Here is a 19,668-nt window from a genome sequence, read left to right on the forward strand (position 1 = left end):
TTTCATGACATAAGAATCAAACATTCACTTCTTTCAACTCCAGCAGAGCCAATCTTTTAAATGCATAAGATGTTTGTATTTTGAGTCTGAGAAAGGCAGTACCTTGATTGTTTCCCTGTGTTGACTCTGAGATGCTGACCCCGAGCTGGCTGCCATAGGAATTGATGCCCATCATGCCACTGTGAGCCGGGGAGCTGGAGAGAGCTGGGATCTGGCTGGGATTCCTGGGGACACTGTAGAGGGCTTCAGCGATGTCCGCGGCTCGCTTCAAAATGATGTCCTACAAAATGGCAGGTGGAGGTGAGTGTTTGTATTGAGCAACAGGAGTCAAACTATACTCAATATTTTATAATAATCTGGAAGGAAAAATAATCTGAAAAAAGATATATATGTGTGTGTATACCTGAATCACTTTTCTGCACACCTAAAACTAACACAACATTGTAAATCAGCTGTGCTGGCAGGTGTGTGTTCAGTTGTGCCCAGCTCTTTCTGACCCCATGGACTGTAGCCCACCAGGCTCCTCTGTCAAGGGATTTCCCAGGCAAGAATACTGGAGTGGGTTGCCATACTCTCCTCCAGGGGATCTTCACCACCCAGGGATCGAACCCATGTCTCCCGTGTCTCCTGCACCGGCAGGTGGATTCTTTCCCATTTGAACTATCAAGTGAGGAATTGGGCTTAATCAACTACATAAACTATGGGAAAAAAGCGAGTTGCTCAGTTGCATCTGACTCTTTACAACTCTTTGCAACCCTCCAGGCTCTTCTGTCCATGGAATTCTCTAGGCGAGAATACTGGAGTGGGTAGCCCTTCCCTTTTCCAGGGGATCTTCCCAGCCCAGGATCAGTATACTTGAATTAAAAAAAAAAAAAAAGAAAAGAAAAGAATCAATCTCAAGAGAGTGTGAGATGTGAACTTCTAACCTGGTTATTGTGTGGTGTTCCATAGAGCGCCTCCACCAGATCTGCCGCTCTTTTCAATAGCATTTCCTGGAAAAAGAAAAGAAAGCTGGGTATCAGCAAAGGTAAAACCTCAACTGGCCAACACAAAGGAAAATTACCTACAAAAATCAAAAGTCCGGGTATCCCCCTAAAATGTAAGTCACTAGCCATGATGTCTTCTATTCACTTTGACAGGTAGAAAATAAATAATAACACATATAAACTCCTCTATACATATGTATCTGCATGAAATTCATCTCACTGAAAAGGCTCCATAAAGAGCTGGGCTACCAAGACAAAAAGCAACCAGATTAAGGGTGGAGTTGGTTAACATTAGTAATGTCATGGGAGTTCCATTAAAAACTACTTTCAGACTATTCCATTAAAAAAAATCTGGTACTCTAATTAACCAAATATTCTCAAATTGATTGACTGGCCTGAGTCAAACCGCTTGCCAAGGAGTTGTCCAGAGTCCTGAAATGATCTTGGCAATGCCTTCTGCAAAATTTTACTCTAATAAAGATGAATTCTTTCAATAATATTTCCCCCTGTTCACTTTAACCAGAGAGAATTAGTAATCAGTAATCCCTTTCCTCTCATTGTGTCTTTTCCACCTCCTGTTTTTAACAGCCTTTTAAATTGCTATTAACCTACTTTCCAGATATCATCTAATTTAATGGGGGGGCTGGGGATTTTTCTGAGAGGAAAATAAAGGTGCAATGGAGCAGCAACTGCAGTACTTGAATTTCACTCACTACAGAAAAGAGAAGATGGAATTTTGTAATGTTTGTGCTTTAAGGGCAAATGTAAATGTTGAAACTTCATAATTTCTCATTAATCAATACCTAATAAACTGATGTGATTTTAAATAAAGAAAGTGAAAATAATGGACCAGATATACAATAGAATTTTTGTGAGCAAGTTCATTTAAAAGGGATACATTTTTTTTTTCAATTTTATTTTATTTTATTATTATTTTTTAATTTTATTTTATTTTTAAACTTTACATAATTGTATTAGTTTTGCCAAATATCAAAATGAATCCATCACAGGTATACATGTGCTCCCCATCCTGAACCCTCCTCCCTCCTCCCTCCCCATACCATCCCTCTGGGTCGTCCCAGTGCACTAGCCCCAAGCATCCAGTATCGTGCATTGAACCTGGACTGGCATCTCGTTTCATACATGATATTTTCATTTTATAGAAATTTGTTAATATATGGGTGTTTTTCACTTCCATGAATATCTGTGTATGTACTGGGCCCTCAGTGAACACTTGATTGTGGATTAATATGTCCCTGTAATAATGGGTAAATAAAATTACATTTAAATAAAAATGAATTGGAACTTACACTTTCAGACAATTTTTCAATTATTTATTTTTCATGAAGTTGGCAGTGTTTTATAAGTTGAATACTCACAGGTCCAAATTTTCAGATTTTGTATTTGCTCAGAGATTCATCATAACATATTCCATAGTTAGTAGATATTTTATGAGCATCTTGTACCTCAAGCTTAGCCCAATTTCAAGGCCTAATTTAATTTTTATTATATTTTATTTAACCCAATACATGCAAAATATTATCATTTCAACATGTAATTAATGAGACAGATTATATTCTTTTTTTTTCATACTAAGTCTTTTCAATCTGGTGCATGTTTTATAGTACATCTCAATTTGGACTAGCTTCATCTTATAGGCCCAACAGCCCAGCAAGCTGGGAGTTACTATATTGGACGTTGAAAGTGTAGTTTCTCTTGTAAAAAACATTATATAGTAATATTATAATATTTATAGAGTATACACCTCCAGAAATTATATGCTCCTTTATTTACTGATTCCCCCCAGCTTTTTTTGAGATATTATTGACATACAACATGTGTAAGTTGATACTACAAAGCATGATGATTTGAGCCACATGTATACTGTGAAATGATTACTACAATAATGTTAGTTACCACCTCCATCCCCTTCACAGTAATTACCTTTTTTGTTTTCATTTTGTGGTGATAATTGTTAAGACCTATTCAAGTATACAATATAGGATTATTAACTATAGTTACCATGATGTACATTAGATCCCCAGAAATCACTCATCTTAGAACTGAAAGTTTGTATGTCGGACAAGGGATGCCTAACTTAATTTTAAAGAGACCTAAGTCTCTAGGTTTATCTAAGTTTACTGAAATTTTACAAGAAGGTTTTCACATGTCATTTTCCAAAGTGTATTACCTTAGCTAATCTCTCAGGATCTCCAGGATGTCTTGGGATGACCTTCTGCAGTCTCTGAAAGCCATAGTCTATGGTGGGTTCATTTAATGCTGAAAAACAAAAGTCCTCTTCTTGAGGATGTAAACTGGCCATAGAGCAAGGTATCTGGTTAAGTCTGCTATGAATAATAGAAAGGTTCCGATATTATCTTTCTAAGAATTGACACAGTTGTTTCAATCAACTAAGGATTTTTGCTATTGACATTGGTTAATTCACATTTATAAGTTTAGAATTAATAGTAATTTAGTCATTAGAATGATGCCTGAAATGTCAAGATTATTATAATTACTTTATCATTTCTGCCTTCAGTGCACACACTTATCATTCTTTGCTCACTCTCAACTACTCAGAAACATTACACAATCAATCATATCCCATCCCAGTTTCTTCTGAAGACAATAAAGTATTAATACCTTTCCATGCAATGGCACCCCACTCCAGTACTTTTGCCTGGAAAAATCCCATGGACGGAGGAGCCTGGTAGGCTGCAGTCCATGGGGTCGCTAGAGTCGGACACGACTGAGCGACTTCACTTTCACTTTTCACTTTCATACATTGGAGAAGGAAATGACAACCCACTCCAGTGTTCTTGCCTGGAGAATCCCAGGGATGGGGGAGCCTGGTGGGCTGCCATGTATGGTGTCGCACAGAGTCGGACACAACTGAAGCGACTTAGCAGCAGCAGCATGCCTTTCCTTTCTTCCCTCCTTGCCTTTTCCCCAATGTCTCATCATCTAGTAATTCTTCCCCTAAATATCACTTTTTCTTAATTATGTTCTTAAATATTTATATTTATACATCTATAAATCTTTTGTGAGTTTACAAAACTCTGTTCTTATGCATAATATGATTCCAGAATTTTCAATTACATTTTGTTACACGTACATTCACTTCATGTCAGGCTCCATCAGGTACTGCAAGTTCCATAAGAGCAGAACTCACACGTACTTTGCTCCTGTGTTCTCATTGTTAGAGACAGTGCCTGGCACATAGCTGGCACTTACTGTCAGCAATTGTGAAATGAGTGAGACAGTGAATGAATGAATGAAGGACTTATTTCAGCACTTCTACTATGCTAAAGAGTTTTGGGGGACTGATTCCTTTATCCTTTGTCTTTCTTCCTCTATTTCTTTACTTTTTAAAAGTTTGGTTGCTTAAATTTTATGGTTTTAAAATTAATACGTGATCAAAGTAAAGGAAAAAGATAGAAAGGATAAAATAATAATCACCTCCACTCCCATTAGGCAGCAGTAACACAAGAGGGTGTATTTTCTTTTTAATCTTCCTTTTTGCATATATGTTCTATGAATATTTGTTGCTATCATTTGAATTCTCAAAGCAACACTTTTTCTTTAAAGAAATTATTAAAATTTTTAAATATAGAAGGAAAAATAACATCATCCATAATCTCATAATTTTAGAGATGATCTGGGTTAACATTTTTGTATATATCCTCCAAGATTTAAACACACACACATACTAAAAATTATTCAGAGACATACTATTCACACTGTTACATAACCTACTTTTTATTCATTTAACAATATATCAAACTTTTCCCCAGGTTATTAAATATTCTTTTATAACATTATTTAAAATTTGTGCATATTTTTTCCATGACATGGTCTGTAATTTATTTAAATGGCTTCCTAATGTTTGGTATTTAACATGGTCCTAATTTCTCACTATTATAAAAATCAGAGCAATAATTATCCTTTGTGCATAACTTTGATTATTTCAATTGGAAAATTCCAAGAACTAGAATTACTAGACCAAAAATTATGATTCAGATTTAAGGCCTTGGCAATCCACTTCAGTACTATTGCCTGGAAAATCCCATGGACAGAGGAGCCTGGTAGGCTACACGGTCCACGGGGTCGAAAAGAGTCGGACACGACTGAGCGACTTCACTTTCACTTACACGTACTGTCAGGTCACTTCTTAGAAGAATATATAAATTTATACTCCCTCCATCAGGGCATGTGGTCATTTAAACTTATTTCTTTATTCATCAGTGAGATTGAAGAGTTTTTTCTTATACTTGCTGAACATTTTGATTTCTTCTTTTATGAGCTGCTTATTAATACTTTCTGTACTCATTTCTTTTGAGAAATAGGCCTTTTTTAACTTGTAAAAACACTTTACATGTTAATATTTTTAACATTCTATCACCATGTTACAATAACATATCCAAATTTGTTCTTAGGTATTATAGGTAGAAAGACCATCCCAGCTCCAAGATCTGGCAAATACACACACACGTGGGTCAGGGGGTATTTGTGTATACATAACTATAAATATATGAAATCTTTAGGTCTACCAGTAAAATGTGTACTGCTCACTATTTAGGTAGCAAGTTTTTTTTTTTTTTTTTTTACTATGTATTTCATTGTCTGTTGATTTTATTGTGAATATGATTACTCCCTCATCACATTTTCTACGAGTTTTACTAGCACCTAGAAAAACTTTGGTTTTTATGTGTCTGCATAGGCAGTGTGCGAAGGGTAGTGTGTGGCAGTATATGGTATAGTCATTAAGAGAATCAGCTTTAGAGTCAAGTGGATCTTGGGTTTGAATCCAGCTCTACCATTAATTTCTGTGAGCTTCTGTTTAAAATCTAGTTCATGGGTTTGCTGTCAAAATTAAATGAAACAGTGTATATCATGTTCCCAGTACAGTTCTTTGCAATAAAAGATTGTAACCAATGGTAACCCCTGACAAATGTGTTTTTTTCCAGTTTATTCTTAGGCTTGAACATTCAGAGCATCTACACTTCATGATCAGCTTGTCTTCTTTTGATAAGTATATTAATTCCATTTAGTTCTCTTAATGTCATCCTTGTATTTGCTGAAACTTCCCAAAAAGTATCTGAAAAAAGGATGATAGTGGATATTCTTGCTTTCTGTCCCCCTTTAAACGGGAATGACACACTTCCATACCAAATGTGATATTGGATATTTGAGATAAATATTAGTTATCATTTTTTAAATTTATTTATAAATATTATATATCATGGGCTTCCCTGGTGGCTCAGACAGTAAAGAATCTGCCTGCAATGCAGGAGAACTGGGTTCAGTCCCTGAGTTGGGAAGATCTCCTGGAGAAGGGAATGGATACCCACTCCAGTATTCTTGCCTAGAGAATTCCACAGACAAGAGGAGCTTGACAAGCTATAGTCCATGAAGTTGCAAAGAGTTGGACACGACCAAGTGACTAACATTTTCACTTTAGTTATCATGCTTTGATAAGGGCTTTTATCAGAAATTCTTAGAATTTTAGAAAATTACAATCATATGAAATCTCCAGGCTCCTCCCTCCATGGGATTCTCCAGGCAAGAATACTGGAGTGGGTTGCCATTTCCTTCTCCAGGGGATCTTCCCAACCCAGGGATCGAACCTGGGTCTCCCACATTGCAGGCAGATGCTTTAACCTCTGAGCCACCAGGGAAGCCCCCCTTAGAATATATTTCTCAATATTTCACAATTAAATGGCAACTCATGGATGCAGTATATAATTTGCTTAGTATATTTCTGAATGCAATTCATTAATATTTTCTTATGATTGCTGGTGTGGGGATGAAATCAATTACATCACTGAGAATGGCACCTGGCACATTCTGAGCCCTCAACAAGCATCTGTTACTGTTATTATTGCTGGTATTTGTGTGCCCATATTAATAACTGGGATTCTGTGCATGGTGTATTTGGCTTCTGATTGATTTTTATTTTATACCCACTTTGAAAAATAAATTGAGAAGCTTTCTATATTTTATCCTATGTACTATAAAATTTATATAGCATGGGTAGTATCTCTTGACTAAAAGTTAGAAAGAACCCCAGTGAAATTGTTCTTTTCAAAGTCACCAATAATATCGCAGCCAAACCAAGAGGAACTTTTCCATTCTTACCTTAAACTCAAGTTAGCATTTGACACCACTCTCCTGCTGGCAATATGTCCACTCACTGACTTTCCTGAATGCACATTGCCCTGTTTCACCCTACCACTCTAGTCATGCCGTCTCAGCCTACCTTGAGGACTGCTCTTCCTCTGTCCATCTGATGCTTCTTGTTGCCAAGGCAACAAGAAATGCTGATGTTTCTTGTGGCCAAGGCAGTCTTCTGCTTGCCTATACCTTCTTCCTCAGCAACCCCATGAGTGCCCACATGATTCCCATGTCAAGCTACATCCTGTCACAAATCTTTATCTGCAGTTCAGGTAACTTGCCCAAGAGTCAGCCTTATTTTTCCAAGTATTGGCTGGAAATGTCCACATGGATGGCTCATAGACTCCTCCCATTCAAGATACTGCAGTCTCATGCTACTGACACCACATAGCCATCAGCCATCAAAAGGTCATGCATTTCAGGCTTCCCTGGTGGCTCAGTGGTAAAGAATCCACCTGCCAATGCAAGAGGCACAGGTTCAATCCCTCATCTGAGAAGATACCACATGCTGCAGAACAACTAAGCCTGTGCACCACAACTATTGAGCCTGTGCTCTGGAGCCTGGGAGCTGCAACTACTGAGCCCCTGTGCCACAGTTACTGAAGCCTGTACGCCCTAGAGCCCACCCTCTGCAACAAGAGAAGCCACTGCAATGAGAAGTTCACGCACTTCAACTAGAGAGTAGCCCCCACTCACTGCAACTAGAGAAAAGCCCGTGCAGCAATGAAGACCCAGCACAGCCAAAAACAAAATATAATACATAAAATTATTTTTTAAAAAGAAATCATGCATTTCATTAAGGTTTTAAATGTTTTAGCATAAATTTTATTATAGTATTTGCTTAAAATTTCTAATCTCCTATTTATGACTCTCCACACGGTAACCCCACCACCGACACCAACTTTGTTACACTTTCTGAACAGTCCTATTTCTAATTTTGTCTTCCTTTAGTTCCAAAGAGAATATCCTAAGATTTCTAGGTGATTGAGTATTAAATTGTTAATTATTTATTCTAATTAATTGCACTGGATTAAAAAAGGTGGTGTATAGAATATCTGCCTTTTGGAATTTATTAAGTTTTTTTGTGAATTCATATTAGTCTTGTCTGTGTTCCATGGGAAATGCTTTAAATGTATTATTTAATATATCTTTTTGATCATATTATTTAACATATTTTCTACATAATTGCTGCTATAAATTTACCCTTCCACATGCTCCTTGTATGTCTAATAGGTTTTTAATGTATATATATTTTCTCTAGTGACTAGGAAAATGAACACTCTATTTTAATTTAGAATAGTACCTCTGACTTTCTCTGAAAATATTTTGCTTTTCCTAATTGCTTGAGTCTATGGAGCCCCTCCACATATACAAAATGTTGCTTACCTTTAATTTCTTCACCTCATTCTGCCTACCTTTACATTTTTGTTAATGGTTTATCCTCCTCAGCTAATATTCCTATTACTAGATTTTCTATGATCTGTCTCTTTTAGACATTAATTTCCATATTTCTGTTAAACCATGTCCTCATATTAACAATAATTCAGATACTGTATGTTTAACCACTTTTTCTGCTAACCAGTGGTCCTGTGGAACCATAACTTTTCCATTCTTGACTGATCCAGTTCTCCAGAAGTCAGGTTATTTTAGCAGGAATAAGAATCGAATTCTGTCAGGGCCCTTGAAATAAGAGAATATCTTTCTGTCTTCCTCACACATTAATGACACTTTCTCTGGACACAGAATTTTTGAGTATTCTTTTTGAATTCTAGATCAAGTTTGTGCTGTGTCCCTTGTCCTCACTCTGAGGGGGGCACCTGGGAGGTTTTGTCAGGGTTCTCCCTGATTTCCTGGCTCGCCTCATCTGTTCCCATGAGCAGAATGTCACATCCTCCAACACAACCCTGCCTGCATGCAGAGGGACACAGAATCTCTAGCATTGTGATGAGACCAGTTTAGCTTCACACACAAATACCAGGTCTCCCTTAGTTTTATGCTTTCTTGAAAATATCCTTCAATAAATTGTGGATGGGGGCCAATTAAACACTTGTACTCATATTACCGGGGCTTCCCAGGTGGCACTAGTGGTTAAGAACCTGCCTGCCAATGCAGGAGACACAAGAGACACAGGTTGATCCCTGGGTCCAGAAGACCCCCTGGAGGAGGGCATGGCAACCCACTCCAGTTTTCGTGCCTGGAGAATCCCATGAACAGAGGAGCCTGGCGAGCTACAGTCCATAGGGTTGCAAAAGAGTCAGACACGACCGAAGCAACTGAGCACAGACATACGCACTCATATTACCATCTCACCCAGAAACACATGTAAGAATAGCTGTGGGTGTAATTGAATTATTCCATAAACTGTTTTTTCCCTGCTTAACACTATAATGTCAGCAATTTCTGAAGACTTTTTCTTTAATAAGAGGATTTTTAGTGGCTATAATATTCAACAATGAAAATTGTTATGATAGCTGTTAGAATGTACTGAAGGCTTACTATGTTACAGGCATTATGTTAATGCATTTTACATATATTAGCTCATTTAATCCTCATTACAACCCTATAACATGCATTTTATCCCTATTTTAAATGCAGCTCCAAGGTGGTGCTAGTGGTAAAGAATCCACCTGCCAATACAGGAGACACAGGTTCGATCCCTGGCTTGGGAAGATCCCCTAGAGAAGGGAATGGCAACCCTCTCCAGTGTTCTTGCCTGGAGAATTCCAAGGACAGAGTAACCTGGTGAGCTACAGTCCATGGGGTCGCAAAGAGTCAGACATGACTGAGCAGCTAACAACAGCATGCTTACACCACGCTGACCATAAAGTAAGGGAACAACCCATAAGATAGAGAATCTAGCCACCCCCAACCAAGGTCCCCACTTCTCCATGACTGTCCTTGTCCCTTCCGTCCCATCTTCATTGTTACCAAATTTTCGCCCCCTCTCAGAGAAGCCCTAGGTCCTTCCTGCTGCTCACAGAGTAATCTGCTAAAGCTGGGCTCTAATTAGCACACAGAATGCTTTCTCTTTCATAGACTCTATTTTTATATAACTTTATTTATTTATTTTTGGCTGTGCTGGGTCTTCGTTGCTGCATGGGCTTTTCTCTAGTTGTGGCGAGCAGGGGCTACTCTCCAGTTGTGGTACTCAGGCTTCTCATTGTGGTGACTTCTCTTGTTTCAGAGCACAGGCTGGAGGGCACGAGGGCTTTGGTAGTTGTGGCTCCCGGGCTCTAGAGCACAGGCTCAGTAGCTGTGGCACACAGGCTTAGTTACCCCGAGGTGTGTGGGATCCTCCTGGACCAGGAATTGAACCTGCATCTCCTGCATTGGCAGGCAAGGTCTTTACCACTGAGCCACCAGGGAAGCCCTCTCTTTTGTAAACTTTATCACACAGTTGTACCCACTGTTGTCCCTCTTAGATGAAAACTACCAGGACACCAGGGTGATGTCTGGTTTATCTCATCTGCCCACTTGTCCAGGCTCCTCATCTACATCAGAAACAGCAGGTGCTCCTGACCACATGGAATTAGCAATTCACATTTTAAGCTGATGAAGCAAAATAGACATACTATCTCTTTCTCATGTTGAGTGTTTTCTGGAGGCCCCTGCCAGACTTCCTAGGCATATGCTATGGATGGGTTCTGTGTGTATCCAAGATGAGAAAGATGGTGAAATACACTGTCGTGTATATCTATATGGACAGGGAATAATCACACGGATGTGTGTGTGAGCACACACACAGCATGCCACTTTAGTGAAATTTTGAAGTAAAAATCATGAAGCCCAAACTGTTTAGTCAATACCGAAGTGTAAGAAGAAAAATCAGTCAATCCCTCAAGAGTTCAGCCTTCAAAACCTCAGGGTTGGGAACCTCCCTCGTGGTCCAGTAGTTAAGACCATGCCTTCCAATGCAGGGTGTGAGGGTTCGACCCCTGGTCAGGGAACTAAGATCCCACATGCCTCTGGGCCAAAAAGCCAGAAACAATACTGTAACAAATTCAATAAAGACTTTAAAAATGGTCCACATCTTAAAAAAAAAAAAAAAAATCAGGGTTGCATTGAACAGTTTTTATTCTGGGTCCAAACTCACTTCCCATTGGACCAGCTGTTTTGCATCCTATCACTTCAGCCTCACCTTGAGTCCCAGCTTTTCCCGCTCCCCACCTCCCTCGGTGTTCTCTGACTTTTCAGTCCTGTTGCGAGCCAAGTAAACCTCAATTAACTAATGAGGTGCCCAAGACCAGCCCCAAGACTGTCTCTAAGGGCCAACAGATCATTAACCGCCATCATCAGTGTGAATTTACAGCCTCTGCTACCACATGGAGTGCGGGGGTGGTGTGAAGTCCTGCCAACCTCTTGGCTGAGAGGGACACAGAGAAAAGCTGGCAAGGCAAAAACAGAGTAAATTAAAAATAGGCTTCGATCTATAGGCTCTATTTATCTATGTCTTTCTTTGGTAACATTAACATTAAGGTAAAAGGTCAAATCCCCACTGAAATATAATTTATATTTACCTTTTATTAAATAATTATGGCATGGCATGAAGTTAAATATTACAGAAGCTAATCAAGGGGGAATTCAATAGAGAAAACTCAGACATGAGAATTTCGTCTTTGCTATACATAGAATGTCTTAATCCTCCACTGGGAGTCATCCGGGTTTGCTTAAGGAGTTTAATAATACACATTTCAACTGCCACAGAATCTAAATCCCATTTGGATCAGCCTTGGAAAAACTTTCATCAATACCTTGAGATTTCATAATGTTTCTCCTGAGAGCCTGGATCTTATGTGTCATTTCTCATTTTGATTGCGGGTATAATATATGAGGTTGCTTACATATCTTTGACCCAATGAATAGATATAAACCATAAGCAATGTGTGAAGGGTTTCTTTATAAAGTAAATAGTATTTAACTAAAAATATCTACTGGGAACCACTCATTTAAAAAAAAAACTGGCTGTTGCTCAATATTAATTTTCCCAAAGGGTTAGTGAGATGGATAAATTCTATATGATTGGTTTTTTTCCTTAACAGGAGGCATGGAGAGCAGATAATACTTACCCCAGTTTTTGCCTCTACTTAAGTTTCCCAGAAATAGAGGTTCTTCCCATGGCCAACATGGAAAGGGGACTCCTGGTTAGAATTCTGGTCTACCCTCAACAAAGACAGCATTGACTTCGCAGGCAAGTGGTCATTTCTGCCTTTGACCAGTAAAAGTACTGACCACCAAGATGGCAATAGCAAGGGCTGATCAAGTTCCCTTGCAGAAATTTGAGAGGAGACAAGTAAAATGAGGGGGCAAGGAGATCTGAGTACTCTGTCAGGCTGCGACTCTGGGATGTTGATCTCAGTTACAGCTTTCTTCATTAGTAAGTCTTCAGTTGGCACCTAGGATCATCATGGAGCCTACAGATGGCCAATAAGAGGCTGACAAAAGTCTAGAAAGTCTGAGCCTAGTTGTCTGTCTGCATCTGTGTGTATCCATCTGCAGCAGAGGGTCTTCACTTTCATCACAGAGCCCACAGGCCCCTGAGGGGTCCAGGCCATAGAATTAAAGGATTCTTCCAGCCCTGACTCTAAATCTCAACCTTCTCCAATAATTAAATAAAGCAATGGAAAAAGAATCTTGCTCAATAAACCTCAAATCTATGTAATGTGGCTGCCAGGCAAGTACCAGATCAGAAAATGGACTTTGAGATGCATGCACAAGAGAAAACCTGCTTGAGGAACTTCTCTCCATGGATAACCAACAAGGACCTACTGGATACCACATGGAACTCTGTTCACTGTTATGGGGCAGCCTGGATGGGAGGGGGGTTTGGGAGAGAATGGATTCATGATTATGTATCACTATGTCCCTTTACTGTTCACCTGAAACTGTTACAACACTGTGAATCAGCTATACCCCAATACAAAATTAAAAGTTAAAAAAAAAAATAAAAAGAATACCTCTCCATATGGTGCTCATCTAAGACAGTAACTCTCCTTTGACAGGACAGGAAGGCATAAAACCCTTGCTTGGGGAGGAAATTTACATGCATGCAAACTAGCCCCTGCCTTCAAGCCCCCTTTAGGAAGTCTGTTCTGGTCTTCCCCCAGTGACTATATCTTCAAAGTGCTTTGATCTTATGCATTAATTCCTGTGAGGCTTCCCAAGTGGCGCTAGTGGTAAAGAACCTGCCTGCCAGTGCAGGAGACATAAGAGAATCAAGTTCAATTCCTGGGTCAGGAAGATCCTCTGGAGGAGGGCATGGCAACCCACTCCAGTACTCTCACCTGGAGAATCCCATGGACAGAGGAGCCTGGTGGGCTACAGGCCATGGGGTCAAAAAGAGATGGACACAGCTGAAGCGATTACCCACGCATGCACACGTGTATTTATTTCTGTGAGGTCTGCCTTGTTTGTGCTATGATTTTGGTTTCTCTCTCTTGCTCCCAATCCTCCCAATTTTCTCGTCTATTCATCTATCATCTACCTTACTCCTCAGGTGTCCAACATTCAAGGCTATCTGCTCCCAAGGTCAATTTTTCATAGCATTTGAGGGTGTGATAGAGAAAAATCTGTCCCTTGTCTGGGATCTGCCTTAATTCCTAACCTTGACCAACTCTACCACCTTCAAAGGCAGGTGGACTTTGGTTTATCTCTCTGCAAAAACAAAAAGTTGGATTAAATGTTTTCTCAGACCCCTTGTAAGTTCTTGCATTATGATTCTAAGACTATTACTTATTTGTTGCTGTTCTTCAGTCATTAAGTCATGTCTGAATCTTTACGACCCCATAGCCGGTAGCCCCACCAGGCTCCTTTGTCCTTGGGACTTCCCAGGTAAGAATACCTGAGTAGGTTGCCATTTGCTTCTCCAGGGGATCTTCCTGACCCAGGGATCAAACTCTTACATCTCCTGCATTGGCACGCAGATTCTTTACCACTGACCCACCTGGGAAGCCCATTATTTATTTATTTGGTGAAAGTGAAATTCTTCGAGAAGTGGAGATGGGTGGAGTTGAAGCCATGGGCTGTTGAATTGTCTTTAACTTTTGCTACACTGAAATCTCTCCCTATATCCATCTGTTTCAATGTAGCAAAGGTTCAGTGTCACCAATTGTTAAAAAAAAAGAACAAAGATAATATAGGAACACATTATTAAGAAGTGGTACCTGCCTTTGTGGATATAGGAACAAGAACACGAGGTGAGAACCAGCAGTGCACAAGTGAAAGATTAGATGGAAGCCTCTGATATTTAATTTTAAATGAAATATTAATTTAATATTTAATTACGCTTTGGTTTCAAGAAAAACTGCAGCAGCAAGACAGATTGTTTGAAGAAGGGAGTAATATACATGGTTAAGGAGACAACTGTAAAAATTAAAGATAAATTTCAAGGGTAAATCTAAATGCCACCACGGAGCAGTTATGAATATGCTCTGCTCTCTGTAATATGTATTTAGAATATTATAGCTGAGAGCACCAGGCCATTAAGAGGCTGGGACGTCTCTAGCAGAACAACGGCCCCCTATTCTGGGGCTTCCAACGGAGACATCATTCCTCAGGCTCAGCCAAATGATGGATCCAAATTTTATAGGCGATGGGGGTGGAGGCAACTTCAGTAAAACTGCAGGCTACCAGGAGGGCTATTCATCCAACCTGTTTCTAGTGCAAACAGGGAACAATTGTACTCAGGCCAGTTTTTGATATCCGAATTGGGTATTTTTAACTAAAAATCAGATTCATTTCTTAAATGAGAATTTTTTTTTTCAGGATAATGCTATAGGGAAAAAAAAGAAATGTGATGTGGGTGAGCTATTAACATCTGAATCCAGTGTGCACATCTGTGCAGTGTGGCTCAGTGGAACCCCATGCCCAGCCCCAGGGAGGGGACTGTGCAGGGTATGATTTGGGGGGGCCATGGAATAACCTAGGCTTTTTGTTTCTCCACCCAACTGCTTCCTGATCTTGTCTACTTTCTCGTTGAGTAACACCTGCTCCCAAATAATGAACAGAGTAATCAAATACTTTGTTTGTGCTACAGTATTGGGTTGGCCAAAAAGTCCATTCAGGTTTTTCCACAAGCTATTTTTTCATGATATCTTATGGAAAAACCCAGAAGAACTTTTTGGCAAACCAATAAAAGATAAGGATTGTTTTGGGGAGGAGGTGAGTTGACGTGAATTGTTTGGTTTCTATAGGTGTCTCCATAGCCAGAAGCTTCCATATTCAACCACACACCTTGGGAAGCAGTTCTTTGGCCTGCACGTGAGCCAGCTGGGCCCAATCGGCTCTTCCTTTGAAAACTCATTTCCCTTCAAACCACTTGCAGAGAGCACACATGCTCTCTGGCTGCCCTGGCCTTCTCTGTCACCTAAAAACCCTGACTTCTAATCCAGACTCAGATATTAAAGGCATGATAAGGTGGGTCTTTCAAGAGTTCACCTTCTACAGTAGAGAACACATGCAAAAAAGTCTACTGTTGTTTACTTGTTAAGTCGTGTCCGACTCTTTGTGATCCTGTGGACTGGAGCCCACCAGACTCTCTGTCCATGGGATTCTCCAGACAAGAATACTGGAGTGGGTTGCCATTTCCTTCGCCAGAGGATCTTCGCAACCCAGGGATCGAACCCGTGTCTCCTGCATTGACAGACAGATTCTTTACCACTGAGCCACCTGGGAAGCCAGCAAAAAAGTCCACCCTTGATCAAACAGCAGTGAGGAAGGAAGCCAAAGAGAACTCATCATAGAAATTATGTATCCTACAGCCAAACACTTACAATAGTAAATTTTGTTCATATCTGTGTATTTCTATACAAAATATACTTGCATATCTACATTTCATATTCCCAGTGAGATAAATATCTTCCAATTTTTAGGTTAGAAAACTAACGTGAGGGACTTCCCTGGTAGCCCAGTGGATTAGAATCCACCTGTCAATGCAGGGGACATGGGTTTGATCCCTGGTCCAGGAAGATTCCACATGCTACAGGAAACTAAAGCCCATGCGCCGCAACTACTGAGCCTGTGCTGCTAGAGCCCAGGCTCCACGACAAGAAGCCCGCACGCCACAACTAGCAAAGACCCAGTACAACCAAAAATAAATAAATCAATAAATAAATTTTAAAAAGAAAATGAAGGCAAAGAATGGTTAGGGGATTTGTCATAAAATTTGGACTCAAATCCAGATCTCTAAACTCTGTCACTGACGGTCTTCCACTCCAGGGCTAAGTTCTCTCAAGTTTAATGACAAAGTGGAGTTCCGTTCTCAAATGCCTTGCTACAGACCTCCTCTCTCTGCATCCTTAAGATGCAGTAACCATGGTTACCTGAAAAAACAAGTAACCGTGGTCTCACTGGGTACCCCCTACCAGGATTATTTTTCTCCACTGCTAGTTTCTGCAGCAAAGTCGGCCCGTGGAGTAGGGGACCTCTCCCCGCTCACAAGCCTTGGTTGGTACCACCTCTAGGTCTCAAAGCAGACAGAGGCAGCGGGACGTTTCCTGATGAGCTGGATGCTCGCGTGGAGCTCTTGACTCTGAAGCAGCAAGCTGCACTTCAGTAAATCGTGGTGGTTGGAGGAAAATAGACCTTCCTACATGTGCGAAGAAAACGTGTTGTTTTTCAGAGCCCTGATGTTGTTTATGCGGTACTTGGCAGCAACAACCATGGGGAGCTGATTACTGCATTTTTGCCTAATTATACCAGGTAAGTCCCATCTGATAGGCTTGGGTTTATTGTGGTGGTGTGTCCTTGGATACGGAAACCATCAACAGTTGGACCACAATCCATAAGATGTGAGTGGTGGGGTGAGGGCTGAGGGAGGGGAGGTTTGCTGGAAATTTCCTGCCCACCTCCTGCTTTTGGAGTTTCTTTCTAGAAAGTTCCACATATGAGTAAATACTATTGTGTTTGTGGGGTAATGACTCAGTCTGAAAAGAACTGCCCCGTGTTGTCAAATACTTTACAAGCCAGGAAGTCACTGCAGCAGCCTGATGAGCAGGACTCAGCATTCCCAAACTCATTTCTTTGTTTAAAATACAGATTCTCAGACCCTCCCAAAAGATTAGAGTGCAATATGCCTGGAACAGGGTCCAGCATGATTGGTGTGTGTGTGCGTGCGTGCATACGTGTGCCCAGTTGTGTCTGACTCATTGTGACCCCATGGACTGTAGCTCACCAGGCTCCTTTGTCCATGGGGTTCTCCAGGCAAGAATACTGGAGTGGGTTGCCATTTCCTTCTCCAGGGAATCTTCCCAACCGAGCAATCCAATTCGACTCTCTTGCATCTCCAGAGACCATATTGTACATACAGTTTTTAAGCTTTTTTTTTTTTTAATATATCACCAATGTCTTTCATGTAATTAAATATACATCCACAGCATTGCTTTTGGAGAAGGAAATAGCAACCCACTCCAGTATTCTTGTTTGGGAAATCCCATGGACAGAAGATACTGGTGGGCTACAGTCCATGGGGTTGCAAAGAGTTGGACACGACTGAGCGACTGAGCACCCACAGCATTACTTTAATATCTAAGTTGTTTTTCAGTATAAGGATGTTTTGTTATTTATGATTGTTTACAGTTTTTCAGTCCTGTTAACAGTGCTTCAACAGTGCTTATTAACAGTGCTTCAGAATAAACAACCTTCAGGCAAACTCAATTGTTTCCCAAGTATATATTCCTAAAAGTAGAATTGTTGGGTTAAAGGGTACATACATTTTCTTTTTTTAAGGCTAGTACCATCAGGTACTCTCCTGAGAGTGGAGAACTGTGTGTTAGAAAACCCCCACTTTCTTCTAATTTTGTCAACGTAGGTATTTTCATTTGTTTAAAAAAAAATCTTTGCCACCTTGATAGGAAAAAAAAATGTTATCCTGTAGTTGCCTTAATTTGCTTTTATTTGATTATTAATGTGGTTAGGATTTTTATAAACATGTTTATTGCTTGATTATATTCCTTCCTGAATTAACTCCTGATGTTCCTTACTAGCTTTTAGAGAGTTTTTCCCCCTTAATTTATAAGACCTCTAACATTCACTTGTTTATCCATAATGTATAACGTAGTGGCTGACAAAGAGTAGGCATAAAATGAACTTTGCTCAACAAGTAAATGAATTTTTTATGTGTAGGATAATATGTCATAGATAACAAATATGGTTTCAGTTTGTCCTTATCTTTTTGATTTAATAATTGAAACTTAGACATGCAAACATTTTCTTTTCATGTAATCACATATTTATGCTCAGTGGTTTCTGTCTTTGGGATCAAGCTTTTAGCAAGGCTCAAGAATAATAATTTTTTTAAATGCCTACATTAAAAAATTTTAATTAATGCCTACATTTAATTAAAATATTTAATTCAAGTATGCTTCATTTTGTGATATGAAATTAGATATATAACTTTTTAAAATGCTTAATTAGTTGGCCCCACACCATTTGTTAAAAATTCCATATTTTCCATTTTGACTTGAGATGTCTCCTCACCCATACAAATACTTCTGTATTTGTACTAGTTGTGTGCACAAAAACTGTTTATTTTTAAGTGTTTTCTTCTGTTGCATGACATTTCTGTGTGTTCCTGCAAAATCCCATATTCTTCTAATTACCGAAACTTAACATAGGTTTTAAAGTCTGGTAGGGCAAAGCCCTCTCATTTTTCAAAATGAGGGGTCCTATTTTAACACCTTTATTTTTGCAGGTGAACTTTTGTAAAGTTTTCCCCAAACATTTTGTTGGTCCTTTGATTGGCATTGTGTTAAATTTATTCATTAATTGACATCTTTACAATATTAAATCTTCCCACCTCTCCACCAGCTGGAAGTATTTTGTCCTTCCTCTGAACTCCCTCAGCACTTTATACCTTTTTAAAAAATCACTTTCTAAGCTATACCCACCCAATTTTTCAAACCTGAAACCTGAGTCACTCCCTCCCTTTCCTTCCCCAACCTTCACCCCATCCAATCAATCATCAAGTCCCGTCAATGCTACCTCCTAAATTTCATCCACTTCTGCCTGTCCCCACCACCGGCACTCCAGTCCAAGCTGCCATCGTTTCTGGCTGGGGCCACCACACTGGCCTCAAACTGACCTCCCTGAATCCATCCTAGGTTCCAAACCATTCTCTCTGCTGCAGCTAAAAGGCTCCTTGAAAAGGCAAATCTGACCATGGCACTCCCAGCTTTAAACTATTCCAATAGCTCCCCATGGCACTTGGGATGCAGCCAAACAAGCAGGTTCAACCTCTCTTCCAGTTTGAACCCAACCTCTCTTTCACATTCTTTCTTCCCCGTTCCTAGTTACCGTCAAATACATCCCACATTCTTTCCCACCCCAGGGCCTTTGCACGTACTGTTTCCTGTGTTTGAACTGTCCTTAACCTTCTCCATTGGCTTAAGATTCCTCTGATATATATCCCCAGCATCCTCTATCACTCATCACATTTGTAATTGCTTGTTCAAGTCAGCCTCCATGATGATAACACTAATAATACACACCTTTCCAATAATAAGCTATAGCTACT

General features: G+C 39.8%; 1 protein-coding gene across 1 annotated transcript in view; it reads right to left on the bottom strand.

Moving 5' to 3' along the window:
- Positions 1-19,668, bottom strand: part of EBF2 (EBF transcription factor 2) — a 219,743-nt gene that overhangs the window by 21,011 nt on the left and 179,064 nt on the right. The window contains 3 exon segments of the mRNA NM_001077939.1: positions 103-280; positions 927-992; positions 3,178-3,266. Of these exon segments, the coding sequence (NP_001071407.1) occupies positions 103-280; positions 927-992; positions 3,178-3,266 (333 nt within the window).

This window comes from Bos taurus, chromosome 8, assembly GCF_002263795.3.
Source record: "Bos taurus isolate L1 Dominette 01449 registration number 42190680 breed Hereford chromosome 8, ARS-UCD2.0, whole genome shotgun sequence".
NCBI classification, from domain to species: Eukaryota; Metazoa; Chordata; class Mammalia; order Artiodactyla; family Bovidae; genus Bos; species Bos taurus.